Source organism: Salvelinus alpinus, chromosome 3, assembly GCF_045679555.1.
Source record: "Salvelinus alpinus chromosome 3, SLU_Salpinus.1, whole genome shotgun sequence".
Classification (NCBI taxonomy): domain Eukaryota; kingdom Metazoa; phylum Chordata; class Actinopteri; order Salmoniformes; family Salmonidae; genus Salvelinus; species Salvelinus alpinus.
In genome coordinates this window covers 54,567,081-54,594,977 of record NC_092088.1, presented here as the reverse complement: position 1 = coordinate 54,594,977, position 27,897 = coordinate 54,567,081, and the positions used below count along the sequence as shown (strand labels likewise).

General features: G+C 41.0%; 1 protein-coding gene across 1 annotated transcript; it reads left to right on the top strand.

Moving 5' to 3' along the window:
• Positions 1-4,820: 4,820 nt before the first annotated feature.
• LOC139570970 (coiled-coil domain-containing protein 6-like) lies at positions 4,821-26,807 on the top strand. Its single transcript, XM_071393356.1, has 9 exons — positions 4,821-5,348; positions 6,408-6,557; positions 12,347-12,475; positions 12,873-12,976; positions 13,192-13,352; positions 16,719-16,875; positions 17,134-17,234; positions 22,353-22,474; positions 25,477-26,807. The coding sequence occupies exons 1-9, from the start codon at positions 5,094-5,096 to the stop codon at positions 25,663-25,665; spliced, it is 1,368 nt and encodes a 455-aa protein (XP_071249457.1). The 5' UTR covers positions 4,821-5,093; the 3' UTR covers positions 25,666-26,807.
• The last annotated feature ends 1,090 nt before the right edge of the window (positions 26,808-27,897 follow it).

The window sequence follows — 27,897 nt, the reverse complement described above, 5'->3', positions numbered from 1 at the left end:
ATTAGACAAATTAAAGAAAAACCATCAAACATTTTCTACATGTTATATCCCAGGTTCCCAGAATATTCCCTTTATCTAAAGAATTCACGTGTTTAATTAAAACTCTGAAAATAAAACGTATAATATTCCATATGTGTGTGTACCCCTTTAAGATATCGTGTCTAAAGGAAAAATGGAAATCTCCTCAAACCCAAAGGTTAAAAACAAACACAACATTTCCAGACCTTTTCAATTTAGTAGAAATATGCCTCTATCTCACTCGCTCCCTTCAAGATTACAGCCCCCAGAAAACATTTCCAAAGAAAGACAATGAAGCACTCCTTTTCCCTGAAAAACCACTTGGTCCGCATTCATTATACTACCCCGATTCAGAAACCCAAACGGTGACTACAAACAAAACCTAATAATACTGATAATTCCTTTGTACTCCCTCGAATCATTAGTTTTAATTTCCTCAATGGTTATATGTACTTAATTGAGCATGCGCTACCCTTGGATACAATGCTGTACTTTAAATCTATGAAATACCCCTACTTTAACATACTACTTGCCTAGTTTGGCCCAAGCTTGCTTTGCAACATTAAAACCCATTCAGTCTGTCTGCAAACAGTCTCTCAAAGTGCTTGATAGGAATACCCAGCCATTAGACACACACAACTGTGATTAATGTGCACTGTCCCTGTAAAATAGAATTAACTCAACCTGCAATCCACTTTACTGACCTGACATTGTTCCACGTAATGGAAACAGATTATAATGTTAGAATACATTAACTTTCTGTTCCAATTCACTGGTGTTACCTAAACAATCAAACCAAGAATCAATAACCAGAAACTATCACAAAACTTTTATCCGACATCAGTCAATCCATAAGAATAAAAACACATTTCGATGGGCACAACTCTATCGCAATTATCTCTCCGCATATTATTTAGAATTCATTAGATTTAGGTAACTGTCTCTTCTATGATTCAGTAATTTAAATACGACTCCATTCTCAATACGTTATTCCAGCAGATCATTTAGGCAAGACAACGTATTACATCGAAGTCGCCTCGCTATTATTTAGAATGAATTAGTCTCTCAATTTAACCTAAACAAGCTATTAAAACGTTCAGTTTATATCTTAAACAAACACTAACAACCATATATTTCCAGGCAAAACATATCAATAGTTGTATTAGTCTATTGATGCATAGGCTGAGTTACGAACCCGAGTCTTCCGCGTTGTAGGCAAGAGTTCTACCCCTGAACCACCAACACTATTGAAAAGCAGGAGACGCAGATAACCCTATTATTATAAGTGTCTGTAGTCGTAAACTCCAGCACGTACTACCGAGACAATTCCCAGAAAATATCCCTAATTTAAAGGTCCAAGCGTTTCCCCAGCGAGGATTCTCCTTACTCTCTCTCTCTCGTTGTCTCTGCCTCTCACTTTTTCCCTGTATGTCCCCTTATCTTCTCTTTTCCTTTCCTCTCTTGACTCTTGTACACTTTTCTTGACTTTCTCCCTTCCTTTTTAAAATCTTTCCTGCTCTTTCCTACAATTTCCCCAAGAGTAGCAATACATATTCGACTCCTGTCTGTCCGCTCTCTCTCTTGGTCTACAGCCCACTGTAAAACTACCGCTGCCCCCTGTCCTGGGGTCCCGTCTCCTTTTACAGCCACCCAATCCTTTTTCTGTCTCATCTTCTTCTATCTGTATGTGTTTTTTACCTTCTATGTGTGTGTTCTTTCTACCGTTATCCAATTACTATAGTTATGTTCTACAGTATATTCTCACAATCTATGTGTCTCACAATTGATGTATATGGCACTACTCCCTATGTGTGTGCTCACCTTCTATGCTCACAATCTATGTGTATTTTGCTATCTCGATGTGTGTTTCTCCTTTCTGGAATCCTTATCTATAGAGGTGCATTATTGGACATTAAATCTTACCCGTACAACTATAAGCTATTTCCCAGGGGTCGTAAAGTCCCAGTTAACAACCTATTTTCTGTTGTGTCAAAGGACTTTTAAAGTTAATATCTCGTATCTTACTCCGCTATATTAGGCTTCCCTTCTTTCTAGAATCTATTTCAGTATTGTCTTTTGAATTGGTTGGGTTATCCTGTTCGCATAGAATTACCGTCTAATTCACAAAGACAAAGCCCAGTTTATATCCTCGCTGTATATCAACCAGTTTCATGGGGACTTTATTTAGGTATGTCTTTTGAATTTCATCTATGGCTAATTTACTACATGTTAATTAACCATTTAAGTTATCCTATTTGTACAAAATCCCCGTCCTATCTCACAACACCTATTTAAATCCCGGCTTTAACAAACCCTGCATGCCGTCACAAAGTCGGCCAGACCTATTAAGCTATCTTTATTTGTGGTAGCGCACCTTACCTCAGGTCATTTCGGACCTGCACAATTAGTTAACTATCGACGTACACAAAGTAACGCTTGGTGAATCTGTTTAGAATGATTAAGCTTCTATTGTTGCTAAATTCTAAATATTTTAGAACATCAAATCAAAGATATCTTAAATCCTTCCCCCCCAATTTCGTGAATAAAGATTACTGACCTTCGTCTTGAAGACTGGGAAAAGCAATGTGGGTTAGATTCCGTCACCGTCTCTGCCGACCTTAGATATATACCGGCCTGTTATAGAACCCCAATGTCAAGGGACAGGTCTTTAATTTACGAGTCAATGACCCGCCCGTGCACGGTTTTCGGCGTGGTACCTTCGGATGGCAGGCACAGGTATTGGAATCCGGCTCTCGAAGGACCAAATTGTCACGAGAATTATGTTCTCAGTGTTCATAACCCAATTCAATTTAACTACTCAGTCTGCAACCCAGAATCTGTAAGATACTGGTTGAATGAAACAGACGGAGGCCCAGCTACGATAGTCAGAAAGTTTATTTACGAGAGCGCTAGTTCGTTGTACAAAACCATTCATTTTATACTAGCTCCTTACGCACATACTTTTGCACACAAACAGAATCCATATGCACATACATTTTCACACAAACAGTAGGTATCCTACGCACATACTGTATCAATACCCAGCTGACAAAGATCAGGGACCGTGAGAAGCACTCCCTGTCCTCCCTCAAATCTCTCAGTGGCCCCTAGCCAAGGTCGGCACCGAATCTTGCTCAGACAGTCTGTGTTTAATTAATCTTGGCGCACGGATCCCTTTAGCGGGATCATTTTCATCAACAACCGCTGAATTGCAGAGCGCCAATTATAATTTTTTTAACTAAAAAATAATAATTTCATGAAATCACAAGTGCAATATAGCAAAACACAGCTTAGCTTGTTGTTAATCCAGCTGTCGTGTCAGATTTTTTAAATATACTTTACAGCGAAAGCAATCCAAGCGTTTGTTTGAGTTTATCGATCACTAGACAAAACATTACAAACACCTAGCAGCAATGTAGATTGGTCACGAAAGTCAGAAAAGCAATAAAATTAATCGCTTACCTTTGATGATCTTCGGATGTTTGCACTAACGAGACTCCCAGTTACACAATAAATGTTCCTTTTGTTCGATAAAGATTATTTTTATATTAAAAAAACTCCATTTGTTTGGCGCGTTATGTTCAGAAATCCACAGGCTCAGGCAGGTCATGAAGGGCAGACGAAAATTCCAAATAGTATCCATAAAGTTCGTAGAAACATGTCAAACGTTTTTATAATCAATCCTCGGGTTGTTTTAACATAAATAATCGATAATATTTCAACCGGACGGTAAACTATTCAATACAATAGAGAAAGAAAATGTTGAACTACCACTTTCGCGCGCAGAACCAATCAAAGGACATCTGGCTATCCACTGACGCGATTTGATAAATCTCGCTAATTTTTCAGAATACAAGCTTGAAACTATGTCTAAAGCCTGTTCACAACATGTGGAAGCCATTGGAAAAGGAATCTGGTTGATATCCCTTTAAATGGAGGATAGGCAGGCAATGGAACAGGGATTTTTCAAAATAAGAGGCACTTCCGGGTTGTATTTCTGAATAATGCCAAGAGTGTGCAAAGCTGTCATCAAGGCAAAGGGTGGCTACTTTGAAGAATCTCAAATATAAAATATATTTTGATTTGTTTAACACTTTTTTGTTTACTACATGATTCCATAGGTGTTATTTCATAGTTTTGATGTCTTCACTATTATTCTACAATGTAGAACATTTTAAAAAATACCCTTGAATGAGTAGGTGTGTCCAAACTTTTGACCGGTACTGTACATGACTGGTTAGGAGATATAAGGGGTCATATTCAATCAAACCCACAGTGCAGAAAAAGTATATTGTTCATGCACTGCAACTTTTCATTAGACTACTGTTGGATAAAGCAAAAGATGAACAGCTTTGCTTTTGGCTTCCTTTTATTTAACTAGGCAAGTCAGTTAAGAACAAATTCTTATTTACAATGACAGCCTACCCCGGCCAAACCCTAATGACGCTGGGCCAATTGTGCACTGCCCTATGGGACTCCCAATCACAGCCGGTTGTGATACAGCCTGGAATCGAACCTGTAGTGACGCCGCTAGCACAGAGATGCAGTGCCTTAGACCGCTGCACCACTCAGGAGCCCAAAACTTCCTCAGTAATATTGTCCACTTAATTGCAATATACTACTCTTTTACTTTCTATACGTTCTTTTCTGTTTCATATGGCATCGATGAACATTGGCACAATATAGTACACCACTTGACAGAGCTATCTCCACAGGGTGGCGCTATTTTAACACGCGTGCGGTTGAAACAGAGCAAGGTCACGTCACACCGAATTTTCATAGGCTGCTGCCGGGTTGTCACTAGAAACCACAGCCACAAAGTCAAACATGAAAACAACATCTTGCTTTTTGGTCTTAATTTGAGATTAGGTTAAGGCATAAGGTTAGCAGTGTGGTTGTGGTTAAGTTTACGTTTAAAATAAGACTTTAAGAATATACATTGTAGAAATAGGCGGGCTTTAGCCATAATGAAGACTTTGTGACTGTGGCAACTAGTGAAGATCCTGCTGCTGCCCCTCAAACACTGCAGCTGCAGTCTCGTCTCCTCCACGGTACTGTCTGTCGCACACATAGCCATGGCGGACAGTGCAAGCGAGAGCGACACGGACGGAGCAGGGAGTAGCTCGGCTACACCTATGTCATCATCCGCCTCAAATTTGACCAAGCCGGGGGTAGTCATTTCACAGTTTCGATTAGAGGAGTTAACTAACCGATTAGCTTCACTACAACAGGAGAACAAAGTTCTTAAAATTGAGCTGGAGACGTTCAAACTCAAGTGCAAAGCACTACAGGGGGAGAATCGGGACCTGCGTAAAGCTAGCGTCACCATTGTGAGTAACTGGTGGTTTTTGTTGGTTAGCCTAGCTAGCTACATTAAAAAATCACCTAACGTTATACACGCACGTTAAACATACGAAATTGCAACTAGGTTAGCCAACTAACGTTAGCTAGCTGCCTACCTAGTAGCGAAATAAAGGCAACGTAGTTATGCTTGTTAAGAGGCTAGCTAGATAACTTAACTAGTTTAGTGAGTTAGCATAGCTAGTTGGTTAGCTTGGTAACCCGTTTTGTTTAGGTGATAACTAATGTAGTTTATTAGCTTGCTAGCCAATGTCCCGTTGTTAATTTGCAAACACCAATCCATTTGACAAATGGTGACCAAGAAGTTGACGTTTGTATCTAACTTACGTTAGAATGTTAGCTGTGTCATCTAAACTAGCCAACTAGTCCGCTATTATGAGGCTTTGGGTCCTCAACGTTATTTTTGTGCTTAACGTTACATATACCCCTTGACACAAACGTTGAATTTATAATAAATCATAACCTAGCTAGTTCAACAACACCTAGTGTCTCTGTTTAAGCATCAGTAGACTGACATGGATTTGATTTCCTTTCTCCTCGTTCCCCTGTTTTGTGCCTCCACCACCCCTTTTTCTGTCTCTGTTTTCCTCGCCATGACAGTTGACAGTACACATTTTTTTATAGGTAGTTCCTCAACGTCAGTCACTCATTCGGTTAGTGCAATAGGCTACTTCTTGAGTCATTGATATGGGGGGTGGACTAACTGCTTCCTCTCTAGCTGACAGACCTTTAATGCAGCAAATCTCCACAGTGCTATTCCTTGTTTTTGTTAAGATACTACTGCGCCAATTAGAAAGCCATCAGCTTTATGAATAAGAATCCCATATTTTAGCAGAGACAGCTGTGAGCTGAGCAGTGTGGTAGAAGCTGACATTCGATTGGCAAAAACAAATCACTTCATATGTTGCCATTGTTACCCAGTGCAAAAAATGTTAAGCATCCCATAACACATTTATGTCAGGTATTCAGTGAGCCATTTTGTTGTGAATGCCGCTATTTTTGGTACATTTTGTCTTCTGTGACTGCAGCAAGCCAGGGCTGAGCAGGAGGAGGAGTTCATCAGCAACACCCTGTTCAAGAAGATCCAGGCCCTGCAGAAAGAGAAGGAGACCCTCGCCGTTAACTATGAGAAAGAAGAGGAATTTCTCACCAATGAACTGTCAAGAAAACTCATGCAAGTGAGTGACATCTGGAAAATAACTGACTCTGGGGCATTTAACTTATGCCAAGTATTTGTCTCAATGTCAACCTAAGGTTGTGTGTTTGAGTCAAGAACCAACAGCATTGGTTCTTGACTCAAGTTATTTTATTAACCGACCTCATCACTACTCTAAATGACTCGACTGACTACTCCTATTCCTGGTTTAGGCTATTTGGTCTCATTTGCAACTGACCCATATTTTGCCTCGGCTCCATTACTAATATGAGCTATTGACCTTTGTAGTACTGACTAATGGTTTGATGTACAAAGAAGAAGCATGAATCTCACTGGACCACTCGTATGTTTTAACAAACCCAGGTTAAAGGTCAGACAGTCTAGAGGCTCTTGTTATCTGGCCTGTTTCATAACATAAAACAGGCCCACTTCTGTTCCTATACTTTAGTGTCGACGGACGCTCCTTAGCACATGTTCCCCTCACCAAGTGTCGTCATAAAACATGGACTTGTCTAACATACTTTTTCCCATGAATTTCATGTCAGTGGCCTGCACCAGGCTAGAACAACAATGCTAATGTGGATTTGAACTAGCAACCCTGTTCTACCACACCCCAGGCTTCAACAGTAAATAGTGGTTCATAGTGTTAGTATTTTCAGTGGTATAGGCTACTACTACTATAAGGACAGGGCTGCCTCTATACCAGGGGTGGGCAATAATTTTTGGAAGAGGGCCACAGGGATTTCGAAATTCAACGGAGGGCCGCACAGATTTTTCTTTGACCGATTTGTTAGTCAGTCTATTTGCGGGCCAGAGAAAGGGCAGTTATTTTAAAATAGATAGGTCCATTATAATCTCTACATACAGTACCAGTCAAAAGTGTGAACACACCTACTCATTCAAGGGTTTTTCAACATTGTGTAGCATAATTGGCTAGCAGCATACCACTCTGCATCCCACTACTGGCTTGTTTCTGAAGCTAAGCAGGGTTGGTCCCTGGATGGGAGATCAGATGCTGCTGTAAGATGTGTTGGAGGGACAGTAGGAGGCACTCTTTCCACTGGTCTAAAAAAAAATATCCCAATTCCCCAGGACAGTGATATGGGACATTGCCATGTGTAGGGTGCCGTCTTTCGGATGGGAAGTTAAACGGGTGTCCTGACTCTGTGGTCACTAAAGAGCTCATGGTACTTATCGTAAGAGTAGGGGTGTTAACCCTGGTGTCCTGGCAAAGTTCCCAATCTGGCCCTCATACCATCATGGTCACCTAATCATCCCCAGTTTACAATTGGCTCATTCATCCCTCCTCTCCCCTGTAACTATTCCCCAGGTCGTTGCTGTAAATGAGAATGTGTTCAGTCAACTTACCGGGTTACATAAAAAAGAATAGTGCAGACATCAGCTATGAAATAGCACATATGGAATCATGTAGTAACCAAAAAGTGTTAAACAATTCAAAATATATTTGAGATTCTTCAAAGTAGCCACCCTTTGCCTTGATGACAGCTTTGCACACTCTTGGCATTCTTTCAACCAGCTTCATGAGGAATGCTTAAAGGATTTTCCACATGCTGAGCACTTGTTGGCTGCTTTTCCTTCACTCTGCGGTCCAGCTCATCCGAAACCATCTCAATTGGGTTGAGGTCGGGTGATTGTGGAGGCCAGGTCATCTGATGCAGCAATCCATCACTCTCCTTCTTGGTCAAATAGCCCTTACACAGCCTGGAGGTGTGTTGGGTCATTGTCCTGTTGAAAAACAAATGATAGTCTCACTAAGCGCAAACCAAACAGGAGTGTGTTTCGCTGCAGAGTGCTGTGGTAGCCATGCCGGTTAAGTGTGCCTTGAATTCTAAATAAATCACAGACAATGTCACCAGCAAAGCACCCCCACACCATAACACCTCCTCCTCCATGCTTCACGGTTGGAACCGCACGTGTGGAGATCATCTATTCACCTACTCTGTGTCTCACAAAGACACGGCCTTTGGAACCAAAAATCTCAAATTTAGACTCATCAGACCCAAGGACAGATTTCCACCGGTCTAATGTCCATTGCTCGTGTTTCTTCGCCCAAGCAAGTCTCTTCTTATTGGTGTCCTTTTAGTGGTGGTTTCTTTGCAGCAATTCAACCATGAATGCCTGATTCACGCAATCTCCTCTGAACAGTTGATGTTGAGATGTGTCTGTTACTTTTTATTTGGGCAGCAATCTGAGGTGTGGTTAACTAATGAACTGATCCTCTGCAGCAGAGGTAACTATGGGTCTTCCTTTCCTGTGGCGGTCCTCATGAGAGCCAGTTTCATCATAGCACATGACGGTTTTAGCGACTGCACTTGAAGAAACTTTCAAAGTTCTTGAAATGTTCTGTATTGACTGACCTTCATGTCTTAAAGTAATGATGGACTGTCATTTCTCTTTGCTTATTTGAGCTGTTCTTTTAGGGCTATCTTCTGTATATCACCCTACCTTGTCACAACACAACTGATTGGCTCAAACACATTAAGGAAAGAAATTCCATAAATTAACTTTTAATAAAGCACACCTGTTAATTGAAATGCATTCCAGTTGACTACCTCATGAAGCTGGTTGAGAGAATGCCAATTGTGCAAAGCTGTCATCAAGGCAAAGGTTTGCTACTTTGAAGAATCTCAAATATAAAATATATTTTGATTTGTTAAACACTTTTTTTGTTTACTACATGATTCCTTATGTGTTATTTCATAGTTTTGATGTCTTCACTAATATTCTACAATGTAGAAAATAGTAAAAATAAAGAAACACTCTGGAATAAGTGGGTGTGTCAACTTTTGACTGGTATTGTACTTTGTATCTCGTTTTACATTTTCAAGTGTCACCCAGAGTGGATTTTTGAAGTCCCGTGCGGGCCACATTTAATCGGCTTGGCGGGCTGGATGCGGGCCGCAGTTTGCCCACCCCCTAGCATAACCCCTACATCAGTGGTTCTCAAATCTCTCCTCTGGGACACATTCTGTTTATTTGAACTATTCCAGAGCTAGCACACCTGATTCAACTTGCCAACTAATTATCAAGCCCATGACTAGGTGAATCAGGTGAGCTAGTTCAGGGCTACAACAAAATTCTGAAACGTCTGGGGGTCCCCATTGAGAGGTTTGAGAGCCACTGCCCTAGAAGTCCTGTATCAACCTTCAAATACAGGCCTCTGTGGTTGTTTAAACAGGCAGCCCAATTCTCATTTTTATTTTCACTAATTGGTCTTTTGACCAATCAGATCAGCTCTTTTGCCAGTAATTGGGCAAAAGATCAGAATTGTGCCGCCTGTGTAAATGCCGCTTATGATGCTGCCCCTTTCTAAACTGTTATGAGGCTTCATAAGTCACATTTATCTTCAAACAAAACTCTTAGCTCTTGTTGTTAGTAAGTAAGATGGTATGCATGGCATCCAGTGGGTTTTCAGGCCAATTTAACCTCTCTGGGGTATGTGGAACGCTAGCGTCCCGCATGGCCAACATCCAGTGAAAATGCAGAGTGCCAAATTCAAATAAATTACTATAACATTTTACTTTCATGAAATCACACATGCAATACACCAAATTAAAGCTACACTTGTTGTGAATCCAGCCAACGTGTCAGATTTCAAAAAGGCTTTACGACGAAAGCACACCAAACAATTATGTTAGGTCAGTACATAGCCACAGAAAAACACAGCCATTTTTCCAGCCAAAGAGAGGAGTCACAAAAAGCAGAAATAGAGATCAAATTAATCACTAACCTTTGATGATCTTCATCAGATGACACTCATAGGACTTCATGTTACACAATACATGTATGTTTTGTTCGATAAAGTTCATATTTATATCCAAAAGTCTCAGTTTACATTGGCGCGTTACGTTCTGTAATGTTTTGCTTCCAGAACATCCGGTGATTTTGCAGAGAGCCACCTCAATTTACAGAAATACTCATCATAAATGTTGATGAAAATACATGTGTTATGCATGGAACTTTAGATAAACTTCTCCTTAATGCAACCGCTGTGTCAGATTTCAAAAAAGCTTTACTGAAAAAGCACACCATGCAATAATCTGAGTACAGCGCTCAGAGCCCAAACAAGCCAAAAAAGATATCCGCCATGTTGTGGAGTCAACAAAGTCAGAAATAGCATTATAAATATTCACTTACCTTTGATGATCTTCATTAGAATGCACTCCCAGGATTCCCAGTTCCACAAAAAAAAATTGATTTGTTCGATAAAGTAAATTTATGTCCAAATAACTCCTTTTGTTCGCGCGTTTAGTACACAATCCTAACTGACGACGCGCTGGCAGGTCCAGGCGAAAGTTCAGACGAAATGTCATATTACAGTTCGTTGAAACATGTCAAACTAAGTATAGAATCAATCTTTAGGATGTTTTTATCATAAATCTTCAATAATGTTCCAACCAGAGAATTCCTTTGTCTTCAGAAATGCAATGGAACGCAAGTTACCTCTCATGTGAATGCGCATGACCAGCTCGTGGCACTCTGCCAGACCTCTGACTCAATCCCCTCTAGTAGAAGCATCAAACAAGGTTCTAAAGACTGTTGACATCTAGTGGAAGCCTTAGGAAGTGCAATATGACCCCATTTCCACTGTATCTTGGATAGGCAAAGACTTGAAAAACTACAAACCTCAGATTTCCCACTTCCTGGTAGAATTTTATCTCAGGTTTTTGCCTGCCATGTGAGTTCTGTTCTACTCACAGACATCATTCAAACAGTTTTAGAAACGTCAGATTGTTTTCTATCCAAATCTACTAATTATATGCATATTCTAGCTTTTAGGACTGAGAAGTAGGCAGTTTACTCTGGGCACCTGAGGCAGTTTATCCAAGCTACTCAATACTGCCCCCCTGTCCCAAAGAAGTTAAGAGAAAAGTTGTTGACATTCGATGTCGCCTGAAGCTGTTGATCATCTTTGGGAATACTGGCTGCACACTCCAGTCCTTTCTGTTGTGGTGTTTCTATGTTGTGGCCTAGGTAGCTTAGTGGTTAGACTGTAGGGTCAGTAACAGAAAGGTTGTTAGTTCGAATCCGCGAGCTGACAAGGTGAAAATAAATCTGGCGATGTGCCCTTGAGCAAGGCACTTAACCCTGATTGCTCCAGGGTCGCCATTGATATTGACAGACCCTGGCCGTGACGGTGTCTTAGGGGGAGTTGGGATATGCAAAAAAAACAACACATTTCCAATTCACACATGCAAATTAATACACACTTATACATATGTGAAATACAACAAATCTAAACACCCACCAAATTATGATTAAAGTCTGTGGCTCGATGAAATAGGCCAGTCTCTGCAGGGTGTACACTAACTGACTGTTCTTCTGAAGTTAGGGTCCACTGTACTGTAGTAATAGGCTATGGTTAGGCTGTCAAATGGCGTCTAGCACTCAACTAAAATAGCTCAGCCCCCTGTTTTATTCATTTGTTTGTTTTATTTTGACCTGATGATTGGTCAGTATTTGTTAGTTATTAGCGAATTGGCCCTAATAAAAAACCATCTACATAATCCATCACACAATCGTCTTATTTTTAACAAGCTATGAGCCGCACCCTTTTTATTGGTATACTGCCAAAGGTGGTTACTTTGGCTGCTTTGGGCAATATCTAGCTACACCGTCGCCATTTCACAAGACATTCTTCACCAGATCACAATCAGAGACAAGCAGTACCAACCCTTTACCATCTCTATAACACGGACCAATCAACATGTAGCCACAGTGCTCTAATGCCAATCTTTTCAGTGGTTGGAATTACTTGCATTGATTTCTCCTCCCCTTTTCCTCCCACAGTTACAACATGAGAAGGCTGAGTTGGAACAGCACTTGGAGCAGGAGCAGGAGTTCCAGGTCAACAAACTGATGAAGAAGATCAAGAAAATGGAGAACGACACAATATCAAAGCAGCTCACCTTGGAGCAGGTACAGTGACATTATAATGACACCACAGGCAGCTGGTGGACCTTAATTGGGGAGTACGTGCTCATAGTGTTGTTTGGAAATTAATGAATGGAAGGGTTTTAAATGCATCAAAACACAATAGTTTCCATGGTTTTGATACCATTCCAGCCATTTGTGTGAGCCGTCCTCCCCTCACCAGCCTCCTGTGAATGACGCCATGCGCAATGACATCGTCTTGGTGCAGCTGAGTCTATTCTATGAGGACATACTTTAAACATCACGTCAGCACTGCCACTTAAGAGAAAGTGCCATTACCGTGCTGGGGATGTATATATGTTTTTTGTGTGTGGGTGTGCATTTCTTTGTGCAAGATGTTCTGAAACTGAATATCTCTTTTCTGTCTTCCCTTTCTTTCCAGCTAAGGCGCGAGAAGATTGACCTCGAAAACACATTAGAGCAAGAACAAGAGGCTCTTGTCAATAGACTGTGGAAGCGCATGGACAAATTGGAGGCAGAGAAAAGGTACGATTTTATTATGTAACCGTATATTCTTTAGGAGTAGAGTATCTAGAGAAACCTCGGTGCTGGATTCAGTGAATGGTTGAAAGTAAACAAAATAAAGCATCATATTACTGTTGTATGCTCTTCAGTGATGATCTTTTATGAGGAAAGTAGTAATAATATATCGAATGGTTCTCTCCATCTTCCCTTACTGGCGGATCTGTTAACTTTGACAGAATCCTCCAGGAGAAGTTGGACCAGCCTGTGTCTGCTCCTCCCTCTCCCAGGGATGTTTCCATGGAGATCGACTCTCCGGAGAACATGATGCGGCATATCCGCTTCCTGAAGGACGAGGTGGAGAGACTGAAGAAGAGCCTCCGTACCACCGAGCTGCAGCGTGAGTGTCAAAGGCCGATGGTCAACGGTGAACTCATCATGACGTGACCTAGTTTCATATAACCCATAAAAATTCGTAAAAGCTTTGGTGCTCAAGATCTACAGCCAGTTATTTTCAATTTGTTCACTAATTGTTACACGTGATCTTAGAACACCAGTGGTAGGTCACCGTAGAGTACTCCTCTTTTTACAGATACATGTCTATCATGTGTTTGAAAGGTTCATACACTTTCATTTAATTCAATTTGGGAACGATTAGTTCTACTACCACTCAAACAGATGTGGACACACTCGGGCCGTAGGGATGGCAGAGTCCATCAGTCTAAGAAATGTGCTGCAGAAATTGTATGTGGTGGCTATATTATGCAAGAACAATGGTGCAACACAAATAAAAATAATATTATTTTATAAAAATGCGCTTTCTCCCGCATTGGATAGTGGTCGCTGTCTGCGATTCTGAAACGCTGTTGAATTGGCGCCTTTTCCTAGACCATGTTGCTGTGTGCATAATAACAAAATTAACCAGCATATTGGTGTTGAGAACAATGCGGCAGCAGCATAGTTAGGAGACGAGAAAACAGCCCTTGCCTTGATTGTCTATGAAAAGTGAGGAGAGACGAAACCCCAACTTAATTAGGTCTATAATCAATCAACAGCCTAACTGTTAAATGTGCCTGGCTTTAGAAATCATCCATATACAGTACCAGTTAACAGTTTGGACACACCTACTCATTCAAAGGTTTTTCTTCATTTTTACTATTTTCTACATTGTTGAATAATAGTGAAGACATCAAAACTATGAAATAACACACGAATCATGTAGTAACCAAAATAGTGTTAAACAAATCAAAATATATTTTAGATTCTTCAAAGTAGGCACCCTTTGCCTTGATGACATCTTTGCACACTCTCACAAAAACACGGCGGTTGGAACCAAAAATCTAAAATTTGGACTCATCAGACCAAAGGACAGATTAATGCCATTGCTCATGTTTCTTGGCCCAAGCAAGTCTCTTCTTCTTATTGATGTCTTTTAGTAGTTGTTTTTTTGCAGCAATTCGACCTTGAAAGCCGGATTCACGCAGTCTCCTCTGAACAGTTGATGTTGAGATGTGTCTGTTACTTGAACTCTGAAGCATCTATTTGGGCTGCTTCTGAGGTGCAGTTTACTTTAATTAACTTATCCTCTGCAGCAGAGGTAAATCTGGGTCTTCCTTTCCTGTGGCGGTCCTCATGAGAGCCAGTTTCATCATGGTGATTGATGGTTTTTGCGACTGCACTTGAAGAAACGTTCAAAGTTCTTGAAATTTTACCTATTGACTAACCTTCATGTCTTAAAGTAATGATGGACTGTCGTTTCTCTTTGCTTATTTGAGCTGTTCTTGCCATAATATGGACTTGGTCTTTTACAAAATAGGGCTATCTTCTGTATACCACCCCTACCTTGTCACAACACAACTGATTTGCTCAAACGCATTAAGAAGGAAAGAAATTATACAAATTACCTTTTAACAAGGCACACCTGTTAATTTAAATTCATTCAAGGTGACTACCTTATGAAGCTGGTTGAGAGAATGCCAAGAGTGTACAAAACTGTCATCAAGGAAAAGGGTGGCTACTTTGAAGAATCTCAAATTTAAAATATATTTTGATTTAACACTTTTTTTTGTTCCCACATGATTTCATAGTTTGTCTTCACTATCATTCTACAGTGTAGAAAATAGCGAAAAATAAATACAAACCCTGGAATGAGTAGGTGTCCAAACTTAACTGGTACTGTGTATCTACAGAAATGAGACAGATCCTGCTTTTGTTGCCTGATTAAACACTCAATAGCCTACTGATTCCGTGAGCACCGAGCCTCAGGCAACAATTTCACAAATTCAGCTGTTTTTAATCTTTGCTATGCTGTAATAAAGGCTTTACACTTATATTTTAGACCATGGTATTATTTATAATTTATTTAGTGTTTACAGTTTTCCAAATTGTCAAATTATATTTATAATAATAATAACCATCTTTCTGTGATCTCATTATTTGAATTATTATTATTGTCATCATAATACAAAGTAATGTCATCATCATTAGTAGGCTAAGTATAGCAGCCTTGTATAACCACCAGCTGTATGCCTAAGAGCGCATCCTCTATGGTCTTAATACCGTAACTTACTTAGGTGTATACTTCAATACTCATATACTGTAGGCTACTGTATCAATCAATCATTCATTTGTTCATGTCATCACACAGAATACGAGTCATTCATGATGTAAAATGCAATCAAGCATTTTAGTTTTAAAATAACAAAATGACCATTGAATAATTAGCGTTAACAATAAATAGGCCTAAACTGTTTCATTTTGAAAATTGCATTCACGAATGAATGTGACTGTTTTTAGTCTTTACTTTAATAAAGGATTTACAAAAAAAAACGAAACTTATGTTACAACAGACTCTATGGTACACTTATAATGTGTTGTTTACATTGTTCCAAACAGATTTTCTTTTGTAATCTAACAGCACCTATTTGGCACACATAATATGCACGCAAAGCTTGCGCCATACCTTCTTTTTCTTGATCTCTTGTATTTTCCACTAGTCAAATTTATTCCACACATCAGACTTCCCCTTTACCTCCTGCGCAACCAGTAAACATTCCCCCGTTTCAAGTTTATTTTTCATGTCCTCTGCATCCATTTTGTTGTCACATGTGTTCAGAGTTTGCTATAACCAATTTATTTGTGATAATTATATGCTATAGGTCAGGCCCTATTGGTCACGTGCATGCGATGCATACATGTGTCACGTAAAGAGAGCAAGGGTTGAGGGAATAGGGAATGTTTTTCCTAAACAATTTAGGTAATTCTTTAACATAACTATTCAGTCAGAAATGGCTGTAATTATGTTGCCGCTTCAGCCACTAGAGGGAGCCGTCAGACCAATATTTTGTTCGCTCTAAAGCCTTCTTGGACCAGGGCTGTGGCAAAAATAATACTAAGAAGCTGATGAAATCATGGGCTTTGTTACCTCATAACCCGTTTTGTCATTAGAGACCATACCTGACCTATTTCACCTATGGGGCTAGTGTTACTTTGAAACAAGATGAACAAAGGGGATTTAGGTGCAATAGCTGCTGTACTATAGCAATAAAAAGCACATAAAAAAACACCAATGAAAGGCTAAGGAAAACAACTATTGAAGTGGTGCATTATAGAAAAGTACTTTTGGTAAGCACGTTAATTATAATATTGTCTAAAAACTTGCGTCTTTGCTCTCTCAGAACAATACATAGTTGTGAAATGACTCATTTCTGTGTAATGATGATGCATTTAGTTTTTAATGCAACTTTATTTGTCTGTCCCCTCCCAGACACAGAGAAGCGGGCCCAGTACATTGAGGAGGAGCGGCACATGCGTGAGGAGAACATCCGTCTGCAGAGGAAGCTGCAGAGAGAGATGGAGCGCCGCGAGGCCCTGTGTAGACAGTTATCTGAGAGCGAGTCCAGTCTGGAGATGGATGACGAGAGGTAGACATGAAACAGCAACCCATTAAACACTCTGTTCCAACTTCACCATCTCCAACCTATGTTTAATTTCTATTCTACGGTCAGCCATGCATAGCCAAAAGTAAAATAAGCAACCCCACACTCTCACTTCCTCAATGTCACACTTGATACTCCAATGCTAGTACTTTCTGTTTCAGACAGCAAACCATTGCTCAAGGGATTGGGAGTGATATTTGGAGACATAAAATGATTGTCTAAACTGGTCTTTTCCTCCCTCAGGTATTTCAATGAGATGTCAGCTCAAGGCTTGCGAGCAAGGACGGTATCCAGTCCCATCCCATACACTCCTTCCCCCAGCTCCAGCCGACCCATATCACCTGGTACGTACAGTACAGGAATACCGTGGCCCACGTCCAACACCTCATAATTACACCCTGTTTTATGAATATCTATTATGTCACTGGTTGAAGGAAGAGAAAGAACCACGTCCATAAAGAGCACCATTGACTCTGACAGAGTTGTTGTATAATATAGTGTGATATGAATAGGTGTATTCGTTTATATTTAGTTACTCATTAAGTCATATTCTATCTATCGGTGTATCAGGAACTCTCTGTTCCAGTTTGATATATCCTTACTGATAATTGAGTGAATTTAAGGTCACCTTGGTACAAGTCCTGTCTTGGTTGCCACTTGTTTTGAACATTGGGTTAACAGGTATATCAAAACAATAACTCTGTTCTTAAATTAGTTCAATTCAATCCTATTTATATCCCTATCCCCAATCCCTAACCACATTTTTCCTTCTGAAAATGTCAGACATCATGTAAAGTTTGACAGCTTCTAAAGTTAATACCAATTGAGGGAGAAATTTGTTTGTTTTGGGTGACGTCCTTTGCCTGCAGCAAGTTACTTTTGAGTTTTCTTCTTAGCACATCCTGTTATGCAGATAGAGAGCTCCTGAAACACCCAGGCTCAGTGTACAAGGCATCTCCTAAAAACCATGGTTCATGTTAACAGATCAGATGGAGTTTGTTTGTTTGTTTTGTCCAGGAAATGTTTTCAGGGGTATAATTAAAGGTCCAATGCAGCCATTTTTATGTCAGTATCAAATCACTTCTGGGTAACAATTAAGTACCTTATTGTGTTCAATTAAATGGTCAAAAAGATACAAAAATAGTTTCTTAGCGGAGGGCTATTTCTCAAACAAGAATTCTGCTAGCACTGTCTAGGAGGGTCTGAGTATGGAGGGGAAAACGGAAAATTAGCTGTTATTGGCAGAGGTTTGCAACTCTTATTGTTCTAACTAATTTCCCACCTGGTGACGTCACCATGGAAACCCATGGAAATTAACTGACTGAAAGGTTACATTGATCACAAGCAATAACTGCAACCGCCCCTGAGGATTAGTCTCTCACCTTGTATCACCCAATTAGGCCTACGTTACAACACTCTGAGACAAACCACTGCCAATATCCAGTTGTGTATCTCCCATTCTCCAAAGAGCAACATTTTACATTAAAGCTGCTCCAGAGAAGTAAGCGTAAGGATGCTCCCTGGAATGACCAAAAATAGGGTAATGGGGTTTGATAAGACTCCATCATGGTAATTTGTCTGTTTATCTCTGACAGTCTGCAGTGTCAGACAGCTGGAGACATAATGAGCGAGTGTTAGCGTGGGCTGATAGCTCTGCTAGACATGGCCCTAGAAACGCTAAGCAGGCAAGGTTACCAAGCTACACTGTGTAAGGCTTCTGACGCTAATGACCCAAAGTAGCTGGCTGGATGATCACTGTGGCGTGCACCCAATTAGGAGTGTATGTATAATGCCAGTTGTGGAAACCTAGTGAGTGCAGCAGCCCCAAATGCCCGTGTAATGTATTGATTGAAATGACCATGCTGTAACATGGTCAGCATGTTTCAACCAGCCATTATGGTGTTTCCCAGTCACCTAGAGATCCTTAAACTTACTTTACTCACATTCATACCAAGTACATGCCACAGAAATACAGTTGCAGGCAAATATATTGCCACCCTAAAGGCTGGTTGAAACATGCTGACCATGTTACAGCATGGTCATTTCAATCAATACATTTCAATCAACACTCCAGAACAGTCCAGTGTTTCTTCTTGAACCATTCCAGGGTGCTTTTGATGTGTGCTTGGGGTTGTTGTCCTGTTGGAAGACCCACAACCTTCAATAGACAGTTTTCTGACACTGGGTTGAACATTGCACTCCAAAACACCTTGATAATCTTCTGATTTCATGATGTATTGCACACGCTCAAGGCCCCCAGTACCAGAGGCAGCAAATCAACCTAAGAGCATTATCGAACCTCCACGTTTGATTGTAGGGAGGGTCTTCTTTTCTTTGAATGCTTCATTTGGTCATTGGTAAACCTTAATTTATTTATTTACTCTTTTTTTTTAATTACCCCTATGTCTCCCCAATTTCGTGGTATCCAATTGGTAGGGCTGGGCGATATAGCCAAAATAAACTCAGCAAAAAAAGAAACGTCCTCTCACTGTCAACTGCGTTCATTTTCAGCAACCTTAACATGTGTAAATATTTGTATGAACATAAAATTCAACAACTGAGACATAAACTGAACAAGTTCCACAGACTAACAGAAATGGAATAATGTGTCGCTGAACAAGGAGGGGTCAAAATCAAAAGTAACAGTCAGTATCTGGTGTGGCCACCAGCTGCATTAAGTACTGCAGTGCATCTACTCCTCGTGGACTGCACCAGATTTGTCAGTTCTTGCTGTGAGATGTTACCCCACTCTTCCACCAAGGCGCCTGCAAGTTCCCGGATATTTCGGCCCTAGCCCTCACCCTCCGATCTAACAGGTCCCAGACGTGCTCAATGGGATTGAGATCCGGGCTCTTCGCTGGTCATGGCAGAACACTGACATTCCTGTCTTGCAGGAAATCACCCATAGAACGAGCAGTATGGCTGGTGGCATTGTCATGCTGGAGGGTCATGTCAGGATGAGCCTACAGGAAGGGTACCTCATGAGGGAAGATGTCTTCCCTGTAACGCACAGCGTTGAGATTGCCTGCAATGACAACAAGCTCAGTCCGATGATGCTGTGACACACCGCCCCAGACCATGACGGACCACCTCCACCTCCACCTCCAAATCGATCCCGCTCCAGAGTACAGGCCTCGGTGTAACGCTCATTCCTTCGACGATAAACGCGAATCCGACCATCACCCCTGGTGAGACAAAACCGCAACTCGTCAGTGAAGAGCACTTTTTGCCAGTCCTGTCTGGTCAAGCGACAGTGGGTTTGTGCCCATAGGCGACGTTGTTGCCGGTGAGGACCTGCCTTACAACAGGCCTACAAGCCCTCAGTCCAGCCTCTCTCAGCCTATTGCAGATGATCTGAGCACTAATGGAGGGATTGTGCGTTCCTGGTGTTACTCTGGCAGTTGTTGTTGCCATCCTGTACCTGTCCCGCAGGTGTGATGTTCGGATGTACCGATCCTGTGCAGGTGTTGTTACACGTGGTCTGCCACTGCGAGGACGATCAGCTGTCCGTCCTGTCTCCCTGTAGCGCTGTCTTAAGCGTCTCACAGTACGGACATTGCAATTTATTTCCCTGGCCACATCTGCTGTCCTCATGCCTCCTTGCAGCATGCCTAAGGCACATTCACGCAGATGAGCAGGGACCCTGGGAATCTTTCTTTTGGTGTTTTTCAGAGTCAGTAGAAAGGCCTCTTTAGTGTTCTAAGTTTTCATAACTGTGACCTTAATTGCCATCCGTCTGTAAGCTGTTCGTGTCTTAACAACCGTTCCACAGGTGCATGTTCATTAATTGTTTATGGTTCATTGAACAAGCATGGGAAACAGTGTTTAAACCCTTTACAGTGAAGATCTGTGAAGTTATTTGGATTTTTACGAATTATCCTTGAAAGACAGGGTCCTGAAATATTTTTTTTGCTGCGTTTATTATATCACGGTATTTTTTTATTTTATTGGACGGTATGACTATATTTGACAGTATTTTTAGTTTTTGAATAATAAAAGTTCTACATTTGCTTTATGAGTAGTGAGTGATCCTAGGGTGGCAACACATACATTCTAAGTGATTTCAATGAGTCTTTCTCCATTCCGATTGTTTTATACTGTTCAATTCAACTTCAACCAAAACAAATTTCAGCACTTTTATAATTTCTGCATTTCCTGCACTCAATTGCAGTGGTGGAAAAAGTACCCAATTGTCATACTTCAGTAAAAAATAAAGATACGTTAATAGAAAATTACTCAAGTGAAAGTCACCCAGTAAAATAATACTTGAGTAAAAGTTTAAAGGTATTTGGTTTTAAATATACTTAAGTATCAAAAGTCAATGTAATTGATAAAATGTACTTAAGTATCAAAAGTAAAAAAATATATATAAATCATTTCAAATTCCTTATATTAAGCAAACCAGATGGCACCATTTTCTTGTTTTTATTTATTTACGGATAGCCAGGGGCACACTCCAACACTCAGACGTAATTTACAAACAAAGCATTTGTGTTTAGTGAGTCCTCCAGATCAGTAGATGACCAGGGATGTTCTCTTGGCAAGTGTGCCTTAGACCACTGCACCACTCGGGAGGCCGGTCATTGGTAAACCTAAGAAGACCCCACTGCTGAAGGAGACACAAAAAAAGCCTGATTTGAACTTTTCAAAAACCCACCTTAACAAGCCTAAATCCTGGGGAAAATGTTCTGTGGACTAATGAAACAAAATTAGAGCTCTTTGGTAATACAGATCAGCGCTGTGTTTAATGATCACCAAATTAAGCGTTCAATGAAAAGAACATCTGGGAGGTTCGATATTGCTGTGGCCTTGATTTGCTGCCTCTGGTACTGGGAGCCTTGAACGTGTGGAAGACATTCATTAAATCAGCAGATTAGCAAGGTGTTCTTCAAAACTGAGTCTCCACTGAAGGTTGTCTGTCTTAGAACAAGACAACCCAAACACACATCAAAAAGGAATGTTTCAATAAGAGGTTCTGGAGTGACCAGCGAAGAGTCCAGATCTGAATCACATCCATAACCTATGGCAATAGCTGAAAACAGAAGTTGGAGTGCACCCCTTAATAATTGAAGAATTAGAGCAGTTTGCTGCAGAAAAGTTGGCAAAATTGCCAGTTAAAAAGTGGCAACAAGCTCATTGAGTGTCTGCAGTTATCTTGGCCAAAGGCTGTTCAACCAAGTACAAGCTCCGGGGTGCCAATAATTTTGTCCATGCTATTTGTCTAAATAAAAAATGTAAACTTAGGTTTACAAAAATACAATTGGTTCTGCAATGTTGAAAATCCAATAACAAGGTGAGGGGACCAAACAATTTTTTGTATTATTTTTTTTTTACATTATTTTTTAAGAAATAGGGAATTATTCAACAGAAGTGCAAGGGTGCCAATATATTTGGCTGCAACTGTACATGGAATTCAGAGACATAAAATACATTACAAACTAAATGGTTTTGTCTTCTTCCAGGTCTGTCATACGGTAGTCACACAGTTGGGTTCACTCCCCCGGCCACTCTGTCCAGAGCCGCCATCTCCCACTTCAACGCCCCAGCCCTGCACATCCACGGAGGATCCTCCCACGGCGTAGCGGTGAGTCTGCTTCACTCCTATCAGACCACCAATGGGCATCTGAACTAGCAAAACTAAGCTATATAAGCTGCACCATGAAAAATAATGGGGTTGATATGTAGATGGATGAATGGCAGTTATTCTCTAAATGGCGCAGACAGCTTTATCAGATGGTACTAACACAAAATGTCCCGGATCTAGATATCATGGGAGTGTTGTTGTGTACATTGATCCTTGCTGAGATGTAGCAATAGTGAAGAATGGATCTCCTACCAATACCATGGAGAAGTGCTGGTGTAAGTGGGCCATTAATCTTTATGGTGTGTTCATGAGTATCTAATCTGGGTCACATCTTCATTTGTTTGGTACAGTATAAAGCTCCTGTGTCCGTCATCTTACATGACTAGCCTTGATGGTATTCCACGTATGGTAGTTTTATTAGTCTCCCCCCCCCCCCCCCCAAGTTTTCTGAGGAATAAATAAATTGTTGTTGGACATAAGACTGTAAAAACACTGGAAAATCAGCTCCAAGTTATATTCCCACGCATAATAGAGTCGTGTGATCATATAGCAAGGTTTGAAATAATTGTTTTAGTCAAATATTATATCTGTTTGGGATTCTTGCGGTCAATTTGTAATCTACAAATTATTTGTAATTATGTTCTGGACCCCCGACCATGCGCTCAAGAAAAAAATTGTCCCCTGCTGAATGTAGTTGATGATCCCTAGACTGTATGAATGTTCTATCAAATGAGGTCTTTTCAATAAACAGTCCAGGAGTCAGTCTGAGCAAGCAGATTTGTATGGTGTGCAGAGTTTTTTTTTCTGTATCAAAAAGGGGCATAGGTGATGGGCGTGGTAATGGGTGAGGTCTGCGCAGCTGAATTTCTCGATGGCGGAGCAGAGAATTGTTTGCATTTTAAAGTTAATTTAATGCGATTCTACATATTCTGCCATGAGCTAAGAGAATGTTGCCCTTTTTAAAGCTAATTTCCTGCAATTTTATGCATTTTACCATGGCTAATGCTGTGTTCTTATGCTCAAACATAATAACAATCAATACTGCTAAATTCATTGCTTGTGGAATTGAAGAATGCTCTTCATTTAAAAGCTTGTATTTCAGTTCTCACACCGTTTGGCACAATCTTGTGGGACCTCCCTGCCTGTGTTTAATTGTCCTCCCAGTGCCTGTTATCAACTTAGGAGGTCCTCTCCCAGTGCCATCAGGGTGGTAATGACTGTGGTGGCGGCAGGGATCAGCCCAATCTGACACAGCTCCTCCCTGTGACCTGTGTCTCCCGTTCAACCACTCATTACCACAGGCTTTAGGAAATTCCATTCCCTCTCACTTTCCTGTTACCGCTGTTCGGGTCACTCTGTCCCATCATTCATTCCATTGCTGCGCAATAGGACCTGGGAGCAGCCTAAGGCAATATATATGAACCTATTAATTGCAAATGGACACTAAAATATACCCAAGTTCTGAGTCTGAGTACTGAGTAGAACATTTTGTAATTACATCAGTGACTGTCTTCTGCAGACGCCTCCGGCTCCGTGTCAACATCGACTAGGTTTCCATCCAATTGGCGACCAGTTTTCATGCAAATATTCAAGAATCTGCATTAAGAAAATATGCACATTTTCCCACCAGTGGTGTTTCCACCAAATGGATTTGTTGCGGATAAAAATCAGTGTGTGATGATGTAGTGCACACACAATTTACTTTTTCGCTTATGTTTTCATGTACAGAATAAAAATCTAAAGTTGAGTATGTTTCCATTGCATTTTCAACTCTACCCATAGTTTTGTCCAAAAACTGTTGCGTTAAATATCAAATGTGCTCCCTCTGGTTTTAGCAGGTGCGCTCTAGCCAACAGCTTGCATATACAGTGGGGGAAGGCTAATCTACATGATGAGATTATTATGGATAACAGCAAGAAAATGTATATTTGTCAAACAACAGTCAATGATCGATCATCATGTCACCAGAATACGACCCTCAATATTTATTGGAAAGGAGCATCAAGATCACTGTGCACTTTCACCGCCCTGTGAAGTTTATTTATTTCATCTGTAGCCTAATAAACTGCATGGTTTTCCGAGTTGTAGTGGGAGGACCACACAACATATCATCGCGTGACTCCAAGTTTACTTTGATATGATGGTTGTTATATCAATATTTGGTCATAAAGGCATTTAACGCCATCTCTCGCATAATTCATTTTACAGTCACAAAAAGATCCTACCATGTCGAACGAACAAATTCTGTCGGCATTTATAAAATTGTACCGAAATTCCTGTTTCCATCACAGCTGCCGTGATTTTTTTTTTTTAAATATAGAGTAGGACTTTACTTGCATAAAAACTGTGGATGGAAATGTGGGAGCCTAGTGTCTCTGTACAGTGAAGCCATTCCCTGTGGTTATGGAGACCGGTTAGGTAATATTGATTTCCTGTCTGACTGGCTGCTGGGAGAAGTCACAAGAGTTCAACCTCCTTTCATCAGGTACCAGGTCCACCCTCAGGGTTGAAACAGTTTTCAGCTCAGAGATGACTTTGTGAGCTGAACACTCTGCTTCTTTTCAGTGACTTGCGATCGCCCTTTGAAAAAGTGACACAAGCACTCTTTTTTGTGTGTTTCCATGGTAACATTGAGTGCTCCAGAGATGAGCATTACTTTTTTTGTCCGTATGTGCCTCTGAAGTGTGTTGGTTTCTGGGTGGCAGCCGTCATTAGAGATCCTAGAGCTTATCAGTAGTAAGTGGTGGTGACAAGGTGCATCAGGCCAGCCACCCAGACACTCATCAAAGCCAGGGTGTATTCGCCAGCGCTTTGGCACCAGCAGTATTTGTTTATGACTCACCAATGCTCACGTAAGAAGGGGAACTGTTTACGGAAAGGTATTTGAAGGTGTTCGATTTATAATAGAAGCTTTTTGAGAATGGGGTCTTTTTTTTAAATGAGAATTGACGTGACTGAGTGTTTCTTATCGCCCTCTGTCTTCCCTCTTTTCTTCAAAACAGAGGCCCTCCCCAAGAAGAAGCACCAGCCCAGACAAATTCAAACGTCCGACACCGCCGCCCTCCCCCAACACGCACTCAGGGGCGCAGCCTCTGCACCCGCTCCCCCCGCCAGCCCAGCCAATGGTCCAGTCCATGTCCTCTCCTGCAGCTATGTCGCAGCATGCAGCGCATCCCCCCTCCCAGCCTTAACATGTGCTATGCCATGCTACACTACTTCGACAACCAGGGAGTTGAAACCCCACAGAGCAAGTTTCTACGAGCCGGCAGAAGACCTGAAGCAACATGGGGCGTTCTAAGGAATTTACTGACTTTAACTGCGCTTCTTCTGGGATTTGTAGGCTGATATCTGTTCACCTTGTCTTGTACATGTTTGTTTTTTGCTTGGAACTGTTGACGATTGGAATTATTGTGGCGCTAACAACCAACACGTATGGTAACAATGTCTTGTAGTGGTGTTTGTGGGCTGGATGTGTTGGATCCCTTCCATGTCTGCAATACCACATTCCAACTGCAGTAATGTGCACACCCCACCCCCTAGTTCAAAAGCAACTTAATCAATTGCATCCCAGTAAGAATCGCTTAAGTCGGTAAGATGTATTGTAAAAGAAAGCTCAGCTTTAGGAGTAACCTAGATATAGGGCATTGATGATGGGAGGGAGCTAGCGCAGAGATATGTTGACATTTTGATTCTGAAAGACACTGCTTGCCACACTGCTCGTAAAAAAAATAAAAAAAGGATGGACACTGGTACATAAACCACAGATAAATGTTGGCTTTTGAGGTATTCAAATGTAGTCTGAGGTGTTCCAATATATGTAGTCATGTACTCTTGCGTCTCTTTCTCTCTTCCACAGCTCTATCTCTGGTGTGGTTATAAAAGATTGTCATCCCTATGGATATTCCTCATCAGACAAAAATGTAATGCTCTTTACACTAAATATACTGATATAACATTCTAAATGAATGGTACTGTTGAATGACATTTCTATGTATGATTAAAAGCTCTTAAGAAGATGACTCTAATTTTAGTGTGTTGTACTTTGTTTTTACAAAATGTGGCAACTGACTGTTGGTAATGTTTTCAGTTCTACTGGAGGTTGTCATGTGTGAACCAGTGAAAGACTGACAGTGTTTATCCTTCATTCTGCTCTATTTTTTATTTGAATACCAGCATTGAATACACACATAACCGTGGCTTATCTGAAGCATGCACTGTTCTGTAAAATCATGTGTTCCAGTCACACTTGTTTTTGGCATAAGCCTGAGCTGAACTTCACACAAGTTACGCAAGATGAACTTTTGGCACTAATAAAGTAATTGACTGGAAATGACATGTTCAAAGGTGTGAATGTGTTATTGTCTGTAATGTCCTTAATGTCTTGCCCTTTGATTTCCATGATGGTTTCCAGATCAGAGTCCTAAAAACACACCTTCACTTCCAACATTCCAGTGTTTTCTTGGTGGCAGAGAACCTAAATCTTACTCTGGCTTCAGCCAAATGCTATCCTACTCTGGCGAGGAACTATGTTATTCCCAATATCAGAACCACTTCACAGACTGTTCAGTAATCCCCTTTTCTCTTTTAGCCGCTGTGCGTGTGATACTAGCTACATAAAAATAGCCTTGCCCGGCTTTCTCCTGTTACCCCTTAACACCCTGAACTGATGTTAATCTAGCTTCAAAAATATTTCATTTTAAGTAGCTCTCTTAATAGCTCACCTCTCGCCCCTGGCTGTGCACCCATAACCAAACGTCAAGTCCACTTGGTTCGGACTGGTTCAAGCCAGTCAGGAGAGCGGCTTTTCATGACTCCACTCATCATGGAGATTATAATGTTTATAATGTCATTACAATAACCCCAAGAACTGGGTGGGAACTTGATCCTACAGAAATGTAGGCCTCAGGTCAGGGGTAGACCGGAGAGACTGACTCACATTTGAGTCAAAAGAACAACCATTAAAACAATGTATGCGATAGCCATGTTGAAAGAGCTGTTTTCAGATGTGATATGATAGACACCTCTGCGTGTAATTTTTCATCATACAGCATGCTGTTGCAGAGCTAAGCAACTCAAACTAATCCAAGCAGGAATCCAGATTGGACTCTGAAAGGAGTCATGCTGTGAGACTCTGTGCCCTTTAATCTGGGGCTCTCGGAACCTGGTGGCAGAGCAAACACTGGCGTTTATTCACCCGTGGGGCAGCTCTGTTTTCAACAACAGACCCTCTCACCCTGATTGGTTTCATGCAACTGAACAGCTGGTTCCTGCTCTTGAGGTCTCTGTTGGTGTGAATGTGGACAGATGATGCTGCGAGAAAGGGAAAATATTTAGCCTCCCTAAAGGTGTCAGTCTTGGACATCTTCCCAGAGCAGCTGGGAGATGTGTGTTAGTATCTTTTCCAACTAAAGTAATGAGGCATA

Bases quoted from the DNA above. Each gene is read 5' to 3' on its own strand.
- LOC139570970 (XM_071393356.1), top strand. From the start codon at position 5,094: ATGGCGGACAGTGCAAGCGAGAGCGACACGGACGGAGCAGGGAGTAGC. The intron at 6,558-12,346 runs GTGAGTGACATC...TTCCTCCCACAG, and splicing joins TGTCAAGAAAACTCATGCAA to TTACAACATGAGAAGGCTGA. The intron at 17,235-22,352 runs GTACGTACAGTA...GTCTTCTTCCAG, and splicing joins CAGCCGACCCATATCACCTG to GTCTGTCATACGGTAGTCAC.